Here is a 14,112-nt window from a genome sequence, read left to right on the forward strand (position 1 = left end):
ACCTTCGATAATTTATTATGGAATCTCCTAATTTTGACTTTTTATAAAATATTTTGATAATAGACTTTTGTGAGCAGGTTTATGGTGTGTTTAGCATAACTCACTTCTTACTTTTAATTTAATCACTTTATTTCAAATACTTTTAGTGATATATAATATAACTATGTATCTTATTTAAAAGTTACTATTCTATTAAAGAAAAATAAAATATTATGTTTTTTAGTTCATATGTTTCCATTTTTCAATTTAATTTTTGTTCAGAAGAATGGTAAAAAAAATGTCAAAATTAATTATGTGTAGTATACTGATTTTTTGCACAATTAAAATTAGTCAAAACTCAAAAATAAAGGTAATGTGAAATCTTTAAATTTAGGGAGTTAAATGAAAACAAAATTTAAAACTCAACTGCAATTTTTTTTTTTTTTGTGAAATAAAATAAAAACTAAATTCAAAATTTATGAAAAGAAATGTATAATATATACCTACGAACAAATGGTAACTATGTTTAAAATTTTGAATAAAAAAATTACTACAGCTATCTACAAATCCAATTTCATTATTACTAAACTTAGTTTAATTAATTGCTAATTATCTTTTCCAAGACGATCACAAAAAGAATCATTTGATATTGTTGAAGAATAATTTTTTCATAAAAGGGGTATACTCTAATTAATTAAAACAAAATTTTAGTTTGGTTGATGTATATTATATGGTATTTTTTTCGTAGTAATTGTTAATTAAAGTTTGAACCCTATGTTTTCCACATGATCAACACATCTGAGAGGTTTAATTTTTTTTTTTTTTTAACTCTATTGAACATTTTTTAAAAAATTGAATTTTATTTATTATTTGATGATATTATTTTTTATAATAAGTTTGACTATTCAGCTCCTTTTATTGTGTTTATGTTGATATTGTACCTAGCTAGTAGAATATATAGTCTTGTGGAAGACAAAGGAAAAAGGGAAATAGAAAAAAAAGAAGACAAATGGAATATATATATATTATTGGACTCAAAGTTTTAATGGGTAAAGCTTTTTTCTTTTGGATTTTCAATACGTTTTTTATATTTTTAACCACAAATGAATAAAGAATGAAAGTGGAATACGACTTAGTTGGTTTGACCACGTGCTTCATATTACCATTTTGCATAGAAAAGTTGCATTTAAATCTTACTTTCGTCATAGTAGAGGAAAACCGAATTGAGGGTCCTTTAAATCTATTCCAACTATTGTTTAGGCTTAAGTAGAAGGGCTTTAGGCTTGTTTATGCATGAATGGATCGGCAGAAAGAATTCCTATATGTGTGTCAATTGATTGCTTCTTCTTAGTTTAGTTCTTGTTAATTGTTAAGGCATGCATGCCAATTAAACTTGGTAATCTGACAAGCTATCCAAGGTTTAAGTCGAGGGTAATGAAAAATTATCAATTTATATTTAATCCATTGTTATAGATCCAATCCTAATCCGTAATTGTTAGATGTGGATCGCAGAATAGCGAAAGCTAAAATTAGAATTGTTCATTAATTAAACTTTTTCGATTGAATGATACGTGTCTAATTAGCTTAGAATTTAATTTGGATCGAAAATTGGAAGATACGATATCACGCTAGTATAGAAATGAAAGGAATAATTATAATTGTGTAGTTAATTATCTCACCAAATACAATATTAATATTAATAAAAAAGAACAATAATGCATATACTTAAGTCCTCTTTTTCTCGCAAGATTTCCAACATCGATCATAGATTTCCATTAATAATATTCTAATCTACAACTTGTTCAACTTTTATTAATTTTGTTTATCTTGAAAATCCCAACCTACACCTAGTTATTTCTAGATTGTTACACCACCAAAGTTTATTAATATAATGTATTAGATCCTAAATGAAATTTTATAGGGATGTAATATTACTATTTTAATTCAACTTCCTTTTTTCTTTTTCTGGTTAGAAAAAATTGACTAATTGGTTAAGGGTTAGTGTTACACACTATTATACTTACGTAAATAATTATAACTTGTTAGCATCATACCTAATTCGATTTCATTTTAATTTTAAACCGCAGCCTATAAATTAGATAAGACAACTAAATAGCATTGTTATTCATTAAGGAAAGGTGTACCGTACACAAACTAAATACTAGAATGTATAATAACTTCTTGGTGTGCATAAAAAGTTTTGAGTATGGGGTCAACAATTAAATCACACTCATATATTTCATCAACTTAGATTAACTTGGTTCCTACAACTTCTCATTTGCCTTTGGAAGAAACCCAAACTTACTATTGTACTTTTAAACAACTCTTCCAATAATAGAATAATGAAATTATCCCCTTGATCATTAAATTCAATGTATAAGTTAACATAAAAGACTAGAAAAAGTGCAAGAATCCAATAGAGATAACATTCTTCTGCACAATTCACATGCACACTGAAATTATCCTCAGCCACAGATTTGAAATTTCTGTCTGCCTATGGAGAAAAATAACCAATGCCATTCACTCACTTCAAAGAACTAAACTTCAATTCTAAGCCACAAACATCACATGGGGCAATCCCAAAATATCTCTTTCATAAATATACACTGTAACCACATTGGCTCTTAGGAAAAGAGTTATGGAGCTCAAATTTGTGAAGGTATTGGCTCTTGTAGTCTTGTTGAATATCATAGCTTTGGCTTGTGTTTCATCTGTCAAACCGAGTTGCCCTCCGAAGGTTCGACCATCACCTGCTACCACTCCGGCAACGCAGGCGAAGTGCCCGAAAGATACACTAAAGTTTGGGGTTTGTGGGAGCTGGCTTGGGCTGATATCCGAGCAGATTGGAGCAAAACCAAGCAAGAAATGTTGTAGTTTGTTGACGGGATTGGCCGATCTCGAAGCTGCATTGTGCTTGTGCACTGCGTTGAAAGCGAATGTGCTGGGTGTTGTTAGCCTCGATGTGCCTATTGCTCTTAGTTTGGTTGTAAATTCATGTGGAAAAAGTATTCCACAAGGCTTTGTCTGTCCTTAAATTAGAGAGATTAAGTTCATGTTGTTTGTCTCATGTTAACTTGTTGTTTGATTGTAATCTTTGATTAAGTAAAAATCTTGAGCGTTTTGTATTTATATTTTACTTTGGTTTTTTTTTTTTTTTTTTGTATGGTATAAATTTATTTTTGACAACCTATGGAGTGAGAAACTAAACCTAGCTCTAAACCTTAATGACACAATTGAACTATATATGTTTATCATTTTTCTACGTGTGTAATGATATTGTTTTTAGCTTTTCTCAAGTGTAGATAGGACAAACAAATCAAAGCTATCACTGCTAAATGATAATGTGAATGAAAATATAATCCTCAAGATTAATAAGTATTTGTAACAAATAGTGTTTCAATGCCATCATTCGAATTTTAGGCTTTAATCAAAATTTATTCTAAGTTTTGCAATATATCTCATTCATTATTTTCCATTTTTTCACATATAATTTTTCCTCAAGATTCAAACAGAAGTGCATATACATGGAAAACGTATAGAAAAAGTCTGAAAAACCGTAGCTAGCTTTAAGTGAAGCAAAAGTACTTCAATAAGACATAAATTAAAAGGTTGGTAATTTGTTCTAAAAATTGACAGACACACGTCTTTGGACATTACCTAATTAATACTGCTATTAAATTACAACTTTGTTGCAAAATAAACTACGATTATTATTAAGAGAATTCAATGCATGGGCTTGTATTATATGTATTTAAGCAAATTAATTGGCACACATAATAAATTGTCTTTTTTTTTGTGGCTAATATTTTACTTCTGAATTTAGCTTTTCACTCTTTAAGTTGATATCTTTACGATAACTTCCGTTTTTGGTGTTATGACTCAATATTGTCTATTGCTTTTTTTCTTCAGCATTGAACACTAAGTTTTGTTTAGCCAAATTTTAGTTTATTAGATTTTAAAGCAGTTTGAACGATTTCTTTTTATGGATAAAACGTTTTTGCTTTGTTTAAGATTTCAGTTTCTTTTAAGTTTTGAACTAATTGGAGTGGTTTAATTAATTTCTTCATATGGTTCATACGTTCTTTTTTTGCTAAGTTTCACTTCTCTTAACTTTTTTAACTGATTATTTGATTATTGATCGATTTGTTTGTGTATGGTACAAGAATTGTTTGGCTAATATTAAGTTTAAGAACACTAATTAATTTTGTGCAAGCTTTTTGCTGTCCCTTAAGTCATTAATATATAATGATGGATTAAGAGCATTAATCTAATTTTGAAGTTATATTCATAAAAAAAAAAGGTAAAGAAAAGGTTAAACAAAAGAGATTTCTTTTGTATGAAGAGCCAATTAATTAGAACATCCTTGCTGAATTACTAGCATTAAGAAAAATGTAACTAAATTCCCCCCCCCCCCCAAAAAAAAAAAAACTAAATGCACAACATCAACTTGAATTTTTACATATTTTTAGCTCTCTTTCGTGTCTTCATGTCTATCAATATCAATCTATAATAGTTAAAAAGAATTTATTATGGCTAACTAGATTTCACTTCTTGAATGTGTTCATGGGGTGATCAAAACAATTTAAAGTGAAAGAACTATCTAGAATGAACAAATGAAAAAAACATATTAATTGAACGACAATAGTACTTAAGTTATTAGAAGAGTTTTGTTCTTTGAACTTTTTAAAGTTTTCTTTACCGGTCTCTGATTAACACAAGTGTTGGTAATTTCAAATTTTTTCTTCTTTTTCTAGTAAGTCCCAAAGTATTTATTAAATCTCCAACTTTATATTATAATTTGAATCTTGTGTACTATTTAATGAATAGGTCTTTAAACTTTTGATTGGTATAATATTAGTTTGAGCTCTTTTCAATATTTTTTAAAATTATGTCCATCTACCTAATAGACAAAAAAAATTGAATTTTCAACTTTGTGAGTTCCATTTCTTATAGCTAGACTTATAGATCTATAATGTTAAATATATTAAACACATAGATGAAGTTCATAATTCTAGAGCATATACTTTTAAAGATCATAGCCAATAAAACACAGACTTTTGATGTAATTTAGACTGACCAATTATACTGTGAAAGTTAAAGAAAAATCTATAACACATCTATTCATTTAGGAATCATTTTGTTTTTTCTATTACGTCTTTATAAACACTGCTTTTTTCGATTAATTTTTTTGTTTTGTCAAATAAGATTTTTAGGAATTTTTTCATAAAAGTCAAACCAAAATTTGAAAACCAATAGATATATAGTTTGTAAAAACTGTCCTTTTTTTTCTCTTTTGAATTTTAACTAACAACTCGAATGCTCAATTAAGAAATTAAGGTGAATAATGTCGAATGCTCAATTAGGAAATTAAGGTGAATAATGTCGAATGCTCAATTAGGAAATTAAGGTGAAAAACGTAGACATGATAAAGAAGTAAGAAAACAAATACAATTTTCAAATAGTTAATCAAACACCTAGAAATAAATTTGAAATTCAACCTAGAATCATGATCAATATCATAGAACTTTCAAGTTATATAAATAAAGAAGTCTAGGGATATAAATGTAGTTCTTCAAAATTAGGTCTAAATTATTACACGGTTTTGTTAATTAAGAGATATATAGAAGGTCAAAAGAAGAAAATTGATGTTCATAAGTGATGAGGGAGATATTATTTATATGCAAATATATATATATATATATATATATATATATAGCTAAGAATTAATATGTATATTTAGTTGTGAGAAGGAGGATGAGTTCTTGCATGTTCATAATCTGAACTAAAAACACCATCGTTTCCTTTCACTTTCTTGTGATCATCATCATCATGAGGCACTTTCCATGGAACTTTCTCCAACTGATCTCTAATTAGTCTCTTAAGTTGCTCCCTTCTAATCCTTTTATATTTTTGTCTTTTGGATCCAAAACTTTCTTCCTCTTCAGCTGGCTTTGGAGATGATAACTTCATGCATTCTATTGCTGCTTCCTCCCGTGAAATAACCATCTTCCCCATTTTGCCCTAGAAGATGAAAAACAAAACCAAAATTAACATAAAATGACCAATTTTAACTGATCAGTTAAAAAGGATTTGTTGCCGTCACTGTCAAGGCTCCCGCCTTTGCTCAATCTTACCAGTTAATAATGGATCAAAATGAATAATATAAGCTTTGTTTGGTACATTTTGTTTTTAAAAATTTAACCATATTTTCTCTCATTTTCTCCTACAATGATTTGCATCTAATTTCTTAATCAAGCGAGTTGAATTCCTAGCCAAAAGTTCAAAAATAGAAATTGATTTATAAAAACAATTTTTTAGTTTTGAAAATTTGGCAAAAATGATTGGTGAAGACACAAGAAATTTAGAGACATGACTAATGTTTAATAAACTTGGCTTACTTTAAGAAAACTAAAGACAACAAATCAAATGCTTACGAAAGAAGAGCATACCAATTGATTTGTATGCCCAAAACCCCATCTAACATGGATATGCATCGTATTACATACAATAGCTAGCTAGAGACAACAATATTGGTTGTGTTTGAGTTTAGATACCAACCTTAATGGGAGCTTGAAGTCGCTTCTGAAACTTGTTACCATCTAGTTGAAGACATTGGGAATGGGATGGATGAAGAAAGGAAATGCATATAAGAAAAAGAAGAAGAAAATAGAAAGAGATTGACATAATACTATGAGATGTGTGGAAAAGATGAAGAGATCGAATGAGAAAATATAGAGATCTCTTTTGAAAGAAGGCATTGAAATTACTTGGAAGAATTTAGAGTTGTAGATCATGAGGAGGGGATTATTAGTGGAATCCAAGGTAAGCATAAATATTTTTCTTGATTTGTGTTTGGAGTTAGGGTTGGATTATTATGTGTGAGAAATTGTGCCTCTCCTTGTTGAGTGCTCCCCTTCTTCACTGTTTTCCATTGGAAAAGTAACCTTTTTCTATCTGTTTATTACTTAAATATAATGAAGAGTCGTATATTATTTATTTAATTTAGATTTGGTGGCAAAAAGTAAAGACATATTTCCCTTTAAACTAGGTTAAATTTTATTCAACGATCAACCCATGCATCGTCCTTAGTGTAGACATCCCCCCATGTCTCCTCTTCTTGTTAGTTTATAAAATATATATTTAGGGTTAACTTTCCAATTGAGAGAATTTAAGAGTTTGTTTCTTTCAAGTTATTAGTTGCATTTGATGGGGTTTCTTCTTTTTTGTCTCTTTTCATCTTTTCTCGAGTAAAATTAGGGAGAAGATTATATATATTGTTTTTTGCATTTATAAATTCTTAACAATTATATACATTTTTCTACATCAAACAACATTTTTTAACGTAACATTTGAGTTTACGAGAGATACATGAATTAATCAAAATCACGTGTGAATGAGAGAGATTAGGAGAGTAAAAAAAGTATACACCTTTCTTTTTTGTGTCTTAGCTTAATTTTAGGAATAATAATTAAGTATATAATATTGTTTTAAAATTGTAAATATAGTAAAATTATATTTTTATAATTTTTTATAGACACTTATAGTCTAAATTAATATTTGTAACTTTTTAAATATGTTGTTGTATATGTTAATTTTTTTTAGTATAATTGTTATATTTGCAACTATCCATAGTTTAATCATAAAAACTATAAAGCGAAGTGTGTTCACAACTTGGAATAAATTACATAGGATAGATAAATTTGTGAGGTGGTAGGGAAATGAGGGTTTGAAGTCGGAAGGTTGGTGATTAGGGACAACAGAACTGGTGATTGGGGTGTGAGGGTGACGGGTTATAGGGAGAGAGCACTCTTTTAATGATCGGTTTTGTTAATTATGTAGAGCGTTATAAAAAAATTGAGAAGGCAAAAACATAAGGTTTTGGAAATCTAATGATGAAACCAACACACTAAACTCAAAACTTATGAAATTTATGAAATTTATGAAGCAAATTAAAATTAGAATGCAGGTCCATATAATTCATGAATTACTAACTTTAGATGTACTAGTGTTGTTAATTCTAGGTAAACGGAAATGCTTTTATTATGGTTTTAACAAAAAGCATATAGGTACACGTGTGTCCACTAACTTATATTATTTCTTGATCAACTATTTCATTCCCATTCTCATTTCTTTTTTGTTTTTGTTTCTCATTTCTTAACAAGTTACATCCTTTTATAAACATTTTCATATCTTAGTTTACAATATATTTCAAAGATTCCTCCTAATTAAACATTTCCTTTTTATTAGAATTTTGTATATTCATTAATTTGACTCAATCTCTAAAGCGTTTCTTTCGATGTTCTTGATAAATTCACTAAATTACTAGCTTCTCAAGTCTTATAATTCTTTTCAGGGTCTTGAGAGTCCAATATTAAAAAAATAAAGAAACCTTACACTTTTTCTAAGATAAATGAGTTTTTCCTCACATCGTTTCCATTGGTTTCAATGTTAAATCATTTTCTTTCAAACGCTATTGAAGACATTACATTATTTATTATTCGTGTGTATGAACTAAAGATGTCACAGTTGAATGAAGTAGCAAAATAATGTCATTGAAAGTAATATATATAAGCTCCACACTGCACTACAATTGGTGAGGGAAGCTGAAGGTCTACCGTGGTTGAAGACGGGATGGGATTGAATTAAATCAAGTTGTTAAATTCTTCATTACTAATTTTTTTTATATAATTGATTTCACTCCATGGGAAACAAATTGGATTTAAAGAGAAATTACTCTAAAATATGTATAATATAATATTCTATTCATATATATTCATTATCTTCACCATTAAATAGCGAGACTCAAAATTTAAATATAAGATTTATATAATAATAATTTAACATTAAGGTATTATAATAAAAAAAATCAATGGAGTGATTCATATCCAGTTCGATAGAAGAATTTGAATCATGAATCTTTAATTGTAATGATCACTAAGACAATAACACATCCACATGCTAAGTTTTTCTTTTTTATAGATGAAAAATAACTTGGTGCGTAAATATATGTTCACTGCAAAGATTATCATTAAAGAAAAAGAGCATTCACCAATCAAACATTACTGTAGCAATTTTTAGAAAACTTGTGGCGTTTTTTTTCTTTCACAAACTTGAGGTAAAAACAATCAACTCAAACTAAAACAACCTAAGAAACAAATTTGCATATCTATCTCCCTAAGTTGATAAAGATCATTCAGTAGGTTTAACGAGAAATCAGCATAGTGAAAGAAATAATAATCATATTATACATTAACTTCAGAAAGCTGAGATAATCCATTCGTAATTTCAATCGAGTTTGATCAGCTCAAGATGTTGGATTTGAATTTGAATTTCATCGCCCATATTCTCGACAAGGTCTCGAAGCTTTAAAGGTTTCAATTTATGACTTCATTAGATACAATTCAAGGGGATTACAAGTTGAAATGATTTGGGCATTAAAGTTTTTCACATACATATATATATATATATATATATAGTCTTCCACTGTACAATTTATTTACAGACACGAGCCGGCATATTTGGACAAACAGCAACGTAGATAATCAATGGGTTGCGGAGACTGATGAAGACAATAAATAAAGAACAGGTAGAGAGGGAGCAAGAAACTGCGTACTATTGTAGACGTCATCCAAATGTGTTTTCTCCACTGTATGTAACATAGAGAAACCCATCCTCATCCTTCCTCTCATCATAGATGGCAGACATCAGTGATCCTGAAGAAATAAAGTTAATAATTAAATGATTTTATTGTCTCACTTGACTCTATCGGTGTTTTCTGAACGAAAAATAAGTAAAAAACAATGACAGTAAAGATCCATAGGAAGGAGCCTAGACTTTTGAAACTCATTTCCTAAGGAAACCAAATCTCCATTACTTTTCCATTTTTTAACATCGAAAACGGCAGTATGAAACTCACGTTACAGCTCTTAGAATATAAGCAATTGATCAAGTATTTTCCAGCTTATACATAGTTTATCATTTCTTTTGAGAACATTACATGCGCACTGTTGTCAATCTCTATGTAGGATTGTTGGCCTCTGCTCACTGTTTGACCGTGGTATTCTCTCCCTCAAGTCTTTTCTGCTTATTACATCCTCTACAACAACTACTTGACTATGTACAAATTTTAAAAAATAAATAAATGACCAGAAAACCACTAAGTTCATAAAATATCTATTAGATTATCCTTCAATTGGACACTTTTATGTTAAATTTGATAGTATGGAGTTCCATCCCAAAACAAATTGACAATAAGAGGAGTAAGTCATCTATCTTATATAGATTATAAGTCCCCTTGGTTTTTTCAACGTGGGACTCTCAACTTTTTCAATAAAATGTATAGAAATTACTATTCTAATTGTTAAGTACAAACAAAGTCTAACCAAAGAAATAGATGTATGATATATAAGTTAGAGGCCTTTTAGGTGGTCTGGAAACCAAGTCACGATTGATTATGTCTCAACTGGACAGTATGATTCCCTTGTGAAGATAAGATTTAGTCCTTCTTATCACTAAGGATACAACGGCGTCAACCTTGAGAATGAAGTTAATTTTTTTTTCTTTTTCTCTTCTTCTTTTTTTTTTTTTTTGGGGGGGGGGGGGGGGGGGGGGGGGTAGAGAGATAATAAGTGCGAAGTTAAATGAATCAGAACGACTCATGAGTCTCCCGTATAATGGTTTCTATGCTTTTAGGTAAAGATATTTAGGAAAGAATAGCTAAGGGTCGTCCCTCATTGTAAACAGAACAATCACCATTTTCCTTTCCTCACAGATCTTGACCCAAGAAGAGAAAAGGGTGTTTTAACCTGTTGGCGGTAGCACATTGTCCACGAATATGAAAATTGCCTTTTCTGCACTCAATTTGATTCTTTTCCGGATAACATAAACAAACTGACCAACAGTCAGGTCAGCAGGCACTAGATACCTGCAAAATATTCGTAATCAGGTCATTAAGTAACTGAAACCCTATCTTCTTGAACATCAAGGAATCTAAGTAGGCCAAGATACAATCAAACCTTGTTGCAATTGCACTGCAAGAAAATGAGAAGAAGAAAGAAACTAATGTAAGATTGCTAAAAGAAACTCTTCTTACTTTTTCTTGTCAATGTTGGGAATATCACTTCTCTCTGCCTTCTCCACAATTACCTAATCAACACAAAAGAGAATGATAATAATGAGAAGAAAACATGAACCATAATGACAAAAGAAAGATTTGAAAATCAAATAATGGATCCATAAACAGCATGAGAGAGTGTAGTAGTACTGTTTATATGATGAACATTTTGATAGGCATCGACACATAATAGAAATTACAAGAAAGAAGTGTTCTCTCATGGTCCCAAATCCACAATTCAACATTGATTTTGGGTCTATGCACTCTGCACCACCACATCGATTTTCAGAGGGTTTGAGAGATCGTGGAAAAAGATGGGGCCCTTGCCAATGCCCACCTGAAATCCCTCTCTTTGAGCTTCTAAAACTAGGGACTCTTATAATTATCCTTCAGCTTTTATTCTTTTAGATAGGACCCTTTTCTTTTCCTTTTGCCAGGTCTGTTGTTGTTTGCCTTCCATATTGGGCTGTTTTTTAAAGCTTTTCTATAATCCTTCATGTTTCTCAACAAATGGTTGGTTTTATCATAGTAGTAATAATAACAGTAAAGTAAACAGGAATTTAGAGAAAGGAAAGGAGGACCTAGCATAATTGGATCCCATTTCACTATTTTCTGAGTCAACTCTTTTCTCATATTTGAACAAACTTGGTGAACAAGAAGAAAAAAAAAAAACATAATAATTCACTAGGTGAAAGATAGGAATGCAAATCTTTTAAAGCTGACACCATCAATGAAAATTTTCTGTGACAAGGTGTTATTTATAAAGCATCTAAACATGCCTGCTCAACAAGTGGAGACAGGCATAGTTACCAAGACACAATATCTACTTTACAACCAAAATTTATGTATTACAAAGATCTTTTTTCCAAATGCAGACAGATATTAAGCTTTTGTGATAAGATATCAAGAGATGCCAAGTTAATATTGTTCATAAATGGAATATACCAAGAATAGATGAGAAATGAGAATCAATAAGCCATTAATAGTAATCATGAAATTATTTGTTCTGTTGAGAAAAATCCCATTTGACATAGTACACATTCACATAAACACTCAAGCATACAATCATACATACTAAAAGATTACGCAGTTAAGGTCAATCAATCCCAAATTCAGTACACAAAAATGAAGAAAACCAAAATTGAATACAGAATAACAAACAAGAAAAGTCATAAATCTTACCGGAATTCTGTCTGGGTATTTTTCTCTAATCCGGGCTGCCTCAGCATGTCTCTTTTCTGCAAAAAAAAAAAAAAAAAAAAGAACAAAACAAATATGATTTTGATTTGAAAAAGAGATTATAAAAATAACAGGATTCCATAGAAAGCTCCAGAATATACCAAACTCATGCTCTTGCTTGAACGAGCTCGTAGACATTACTCACAAAAAAACTGAGAAAAAGTGATTGAACCAACAATCAGTCGTAATCGATATAACATTCGTCACAAAACCAATAAAAGACGATTCAGCTCAATCAAAGTAAACCCGGTCAAAATCTACCATCCCTATCAATAACCGAAACAAAAATCATAAATTTTAAGACAATAATCAACACGACAGACCACTAATTTGGCAACTCAAGCATAGAACATAAATAAAAACAAAGAAAAAGAACACACAATATCTCCAAAAAGTAATCGATCAAGGCAATAATCCACGAATTTAGTCAATTAGCTAATCGCCGGTTGGATAAGAAGAAAAGAAACGTGAAAACAACTGAGATCAAAGAAAAATTAGGATCATGGGTAAGGAAATACAAACCAGAGAGTCGACGGCGGGGAAAGAGGAGATCAGCTGTGAACTCTCAGGCGAGGAAAGCAAAAATGAAAGGGAAAATTAGGGAGAAAAGATCGGAAATGGGATTTGTAAAAGTATTGAAATTGTCAAAAGATTGTGTGTCGATTTGAGGGAGATGAATTGGAAACGTAGAGTGTTTTTATTGGAAATGAGATAAGATGGGATGATGATGATGATGATCACGGGATGACTCAGCTAATGTTCAAAGTTTCCACCTATTTTCTTTTCCATTTTCCTTTTATTATATAACCAATTTTATAGAGAAAATAAATAACCAACTTTATTTTCTATTTTCTATTTTCTATTTTCTATGGTGTGCTAATAACTTATTCCCAAAGTTTAGACCCATCAAATGTTATATCACTATACCTATGTATTATATTCTATTTAAAACCTAACATCTTTCACCATATTCATACACTATCTATTTAATTTAAATCATTCTTTACTATAGCTTACAATATAAATATACATAGGCCGTTTCTATTTTCTATTTTCTTTTACCAGAATTAATAAAATCTTTTTTCTAAAATGAAATCAATTAGTCTTCACATATTTATAGATATGGTACAATACAAAAAAATGTATATTTATTTCTTTTTAGGAAAGAATTATATGGCTTAGTTAAACAATATTTGACAATTTAATTCATAAGTCCGTAACAAATTTAATTAAATAAAAGATAGAAAATGAAACTGTATTCACATATGATATAAAAGTTGCATAATAGACTCTGGATTATTTGTTAAATAATTTGAAAACTGTTCACATTAATGGTCAAGAATTCAAGTTGAACGATAATAAAGTGTAATTATTTATAAATAAGTTAATTTTTATTTAATATTGGTTGATTGAACAAATCTATACAAATTTAAAAACTTGGGAATTTATTAATTCCAAACTTTTCCAGCTTGGTTGCTGGAAGAATGATCAAATTTAGAATATATGATCGGCTACTTTTAGATTTTATAGATAAAACAACTCACCGAAATGATTTAACATCAAATCTAAAGTAATATTTGAAGAAAATAGCGTCAAATTTGTTGAATAAACAAAAGTTTTTAATACCATTAATTTAAATTTTGAAGAGTAAAAACACAAGTCATTCTAATGGCCAAATAATTGTATATTCGAGAGTTTAATTACATTAACACTTGTATAAATTTGAGAGTTGTAATAATACAATTACAACTACTGTAATACATCCATCCATTTCTAATTTG

The 14,112-nt window shown here is 29.5% G+C and overlaps 3 protein-coding genes across 4 annotated transcripts; 1 reads left to right on the forward strand and 2 right to left on the reverse strand.

The window, feature by feature from the left end:
• Window positions 1-2,481: 2,481 nt before the first annotated feature.
• LOC101204286 (putative lipid-binding protein At4g00165) lies at window positions 2,482-3,115 on the forward strand. The gene has a single exon (XM_004140439.3). It carries the CDS (start codon window positions 2,618-2,620, stop codon window positions 3,011-3,013), a length of 396 nt encoding a protein of 131 aa, XP_004140487.1. The 5' UTR covers window positions 2,482-2,617; the 3' UTR covers window positions 3,014-3,115.
• Window positions 3,116-5,495: 2,380 nt separating this feature from the next.
• On the reverse strand, window positions 5,496-7,001 carry LOC116404719. Its single transcript, XM_031888030.1, has 2 exons — window positions 6,538-7,001; window positions 5,496-6,000 (listed from the first exon to the last, which is right to left on the reverse strand). The coding sequence occupies exons 1-2, from the start codon at window positions 6,661-6,663 to the stop codon at window positions 5,716-5,718; spliced, it is 411 nt and encodes a 136-aa protein (XP_031743890.1). The 5' UTR covers window positions 6,664-7,001; the 3' UTR covers window positions 5,496-5,715.
• Window positions 7,002-9,201: 2,200 nt separating this feature from the next.
• LOC101204045 (autophagy-related protein 8f) lies at window positions 9,202-13,124 on the reverse strand. 2 transcript variants are annotated; one of them, XM_011658569.2, is made up of 6 exons: window positions 12,854-13,124; window positions 12,433-12,483; window positions 12,275-12,330; window positions 11,072-11,124; window positions 10,785-10,903; window positions 9,202-9,692 (listed from the first exon to the last, which is right to left on the reverse strand). In XM_011658569.2, the coding sequence occupies exons 2-6, from the start codon at window positions 12,467-12,469 to the stop codon at window positions 9,604-9,606; spliced, it is 354 nt and encodes a 117-aa protein (XP_011656871.1). In that variant the 5' UTR covers window positions 12,470-12,483; window positions 12,854-13,124; the 3' UTR covers window positions 9,202-9,603. The 2 variants fall into 2 exon arrangements, with proteins under 2 accessions (XP_011656871.1, XP_031742918.1); XM_031887058.1 differs by having other exon boundaries at window positions 12,433-12,597; window positions 12,854-13,105.
• Between the last annotated feature and the right edge of the window lie 988 nt (window positions 13,125-14,112).

This window comes from Cucumis sativus, chromosome 6 (genome assembly GCF_000004075.3).
Source record: "Cucumis sativus cultivar 9930 chromosome 6, Cucumber_9930_V3, whole genome shotgun sequence".
NCBI classification, from domain to species: domain Eukaryota; kingdom Viridiplantae; phylum Streptophyta; class Magnoliopsida; order Cucurbitales; family Cucurbitaceae; genus Cucumis; species Cucumis sativus.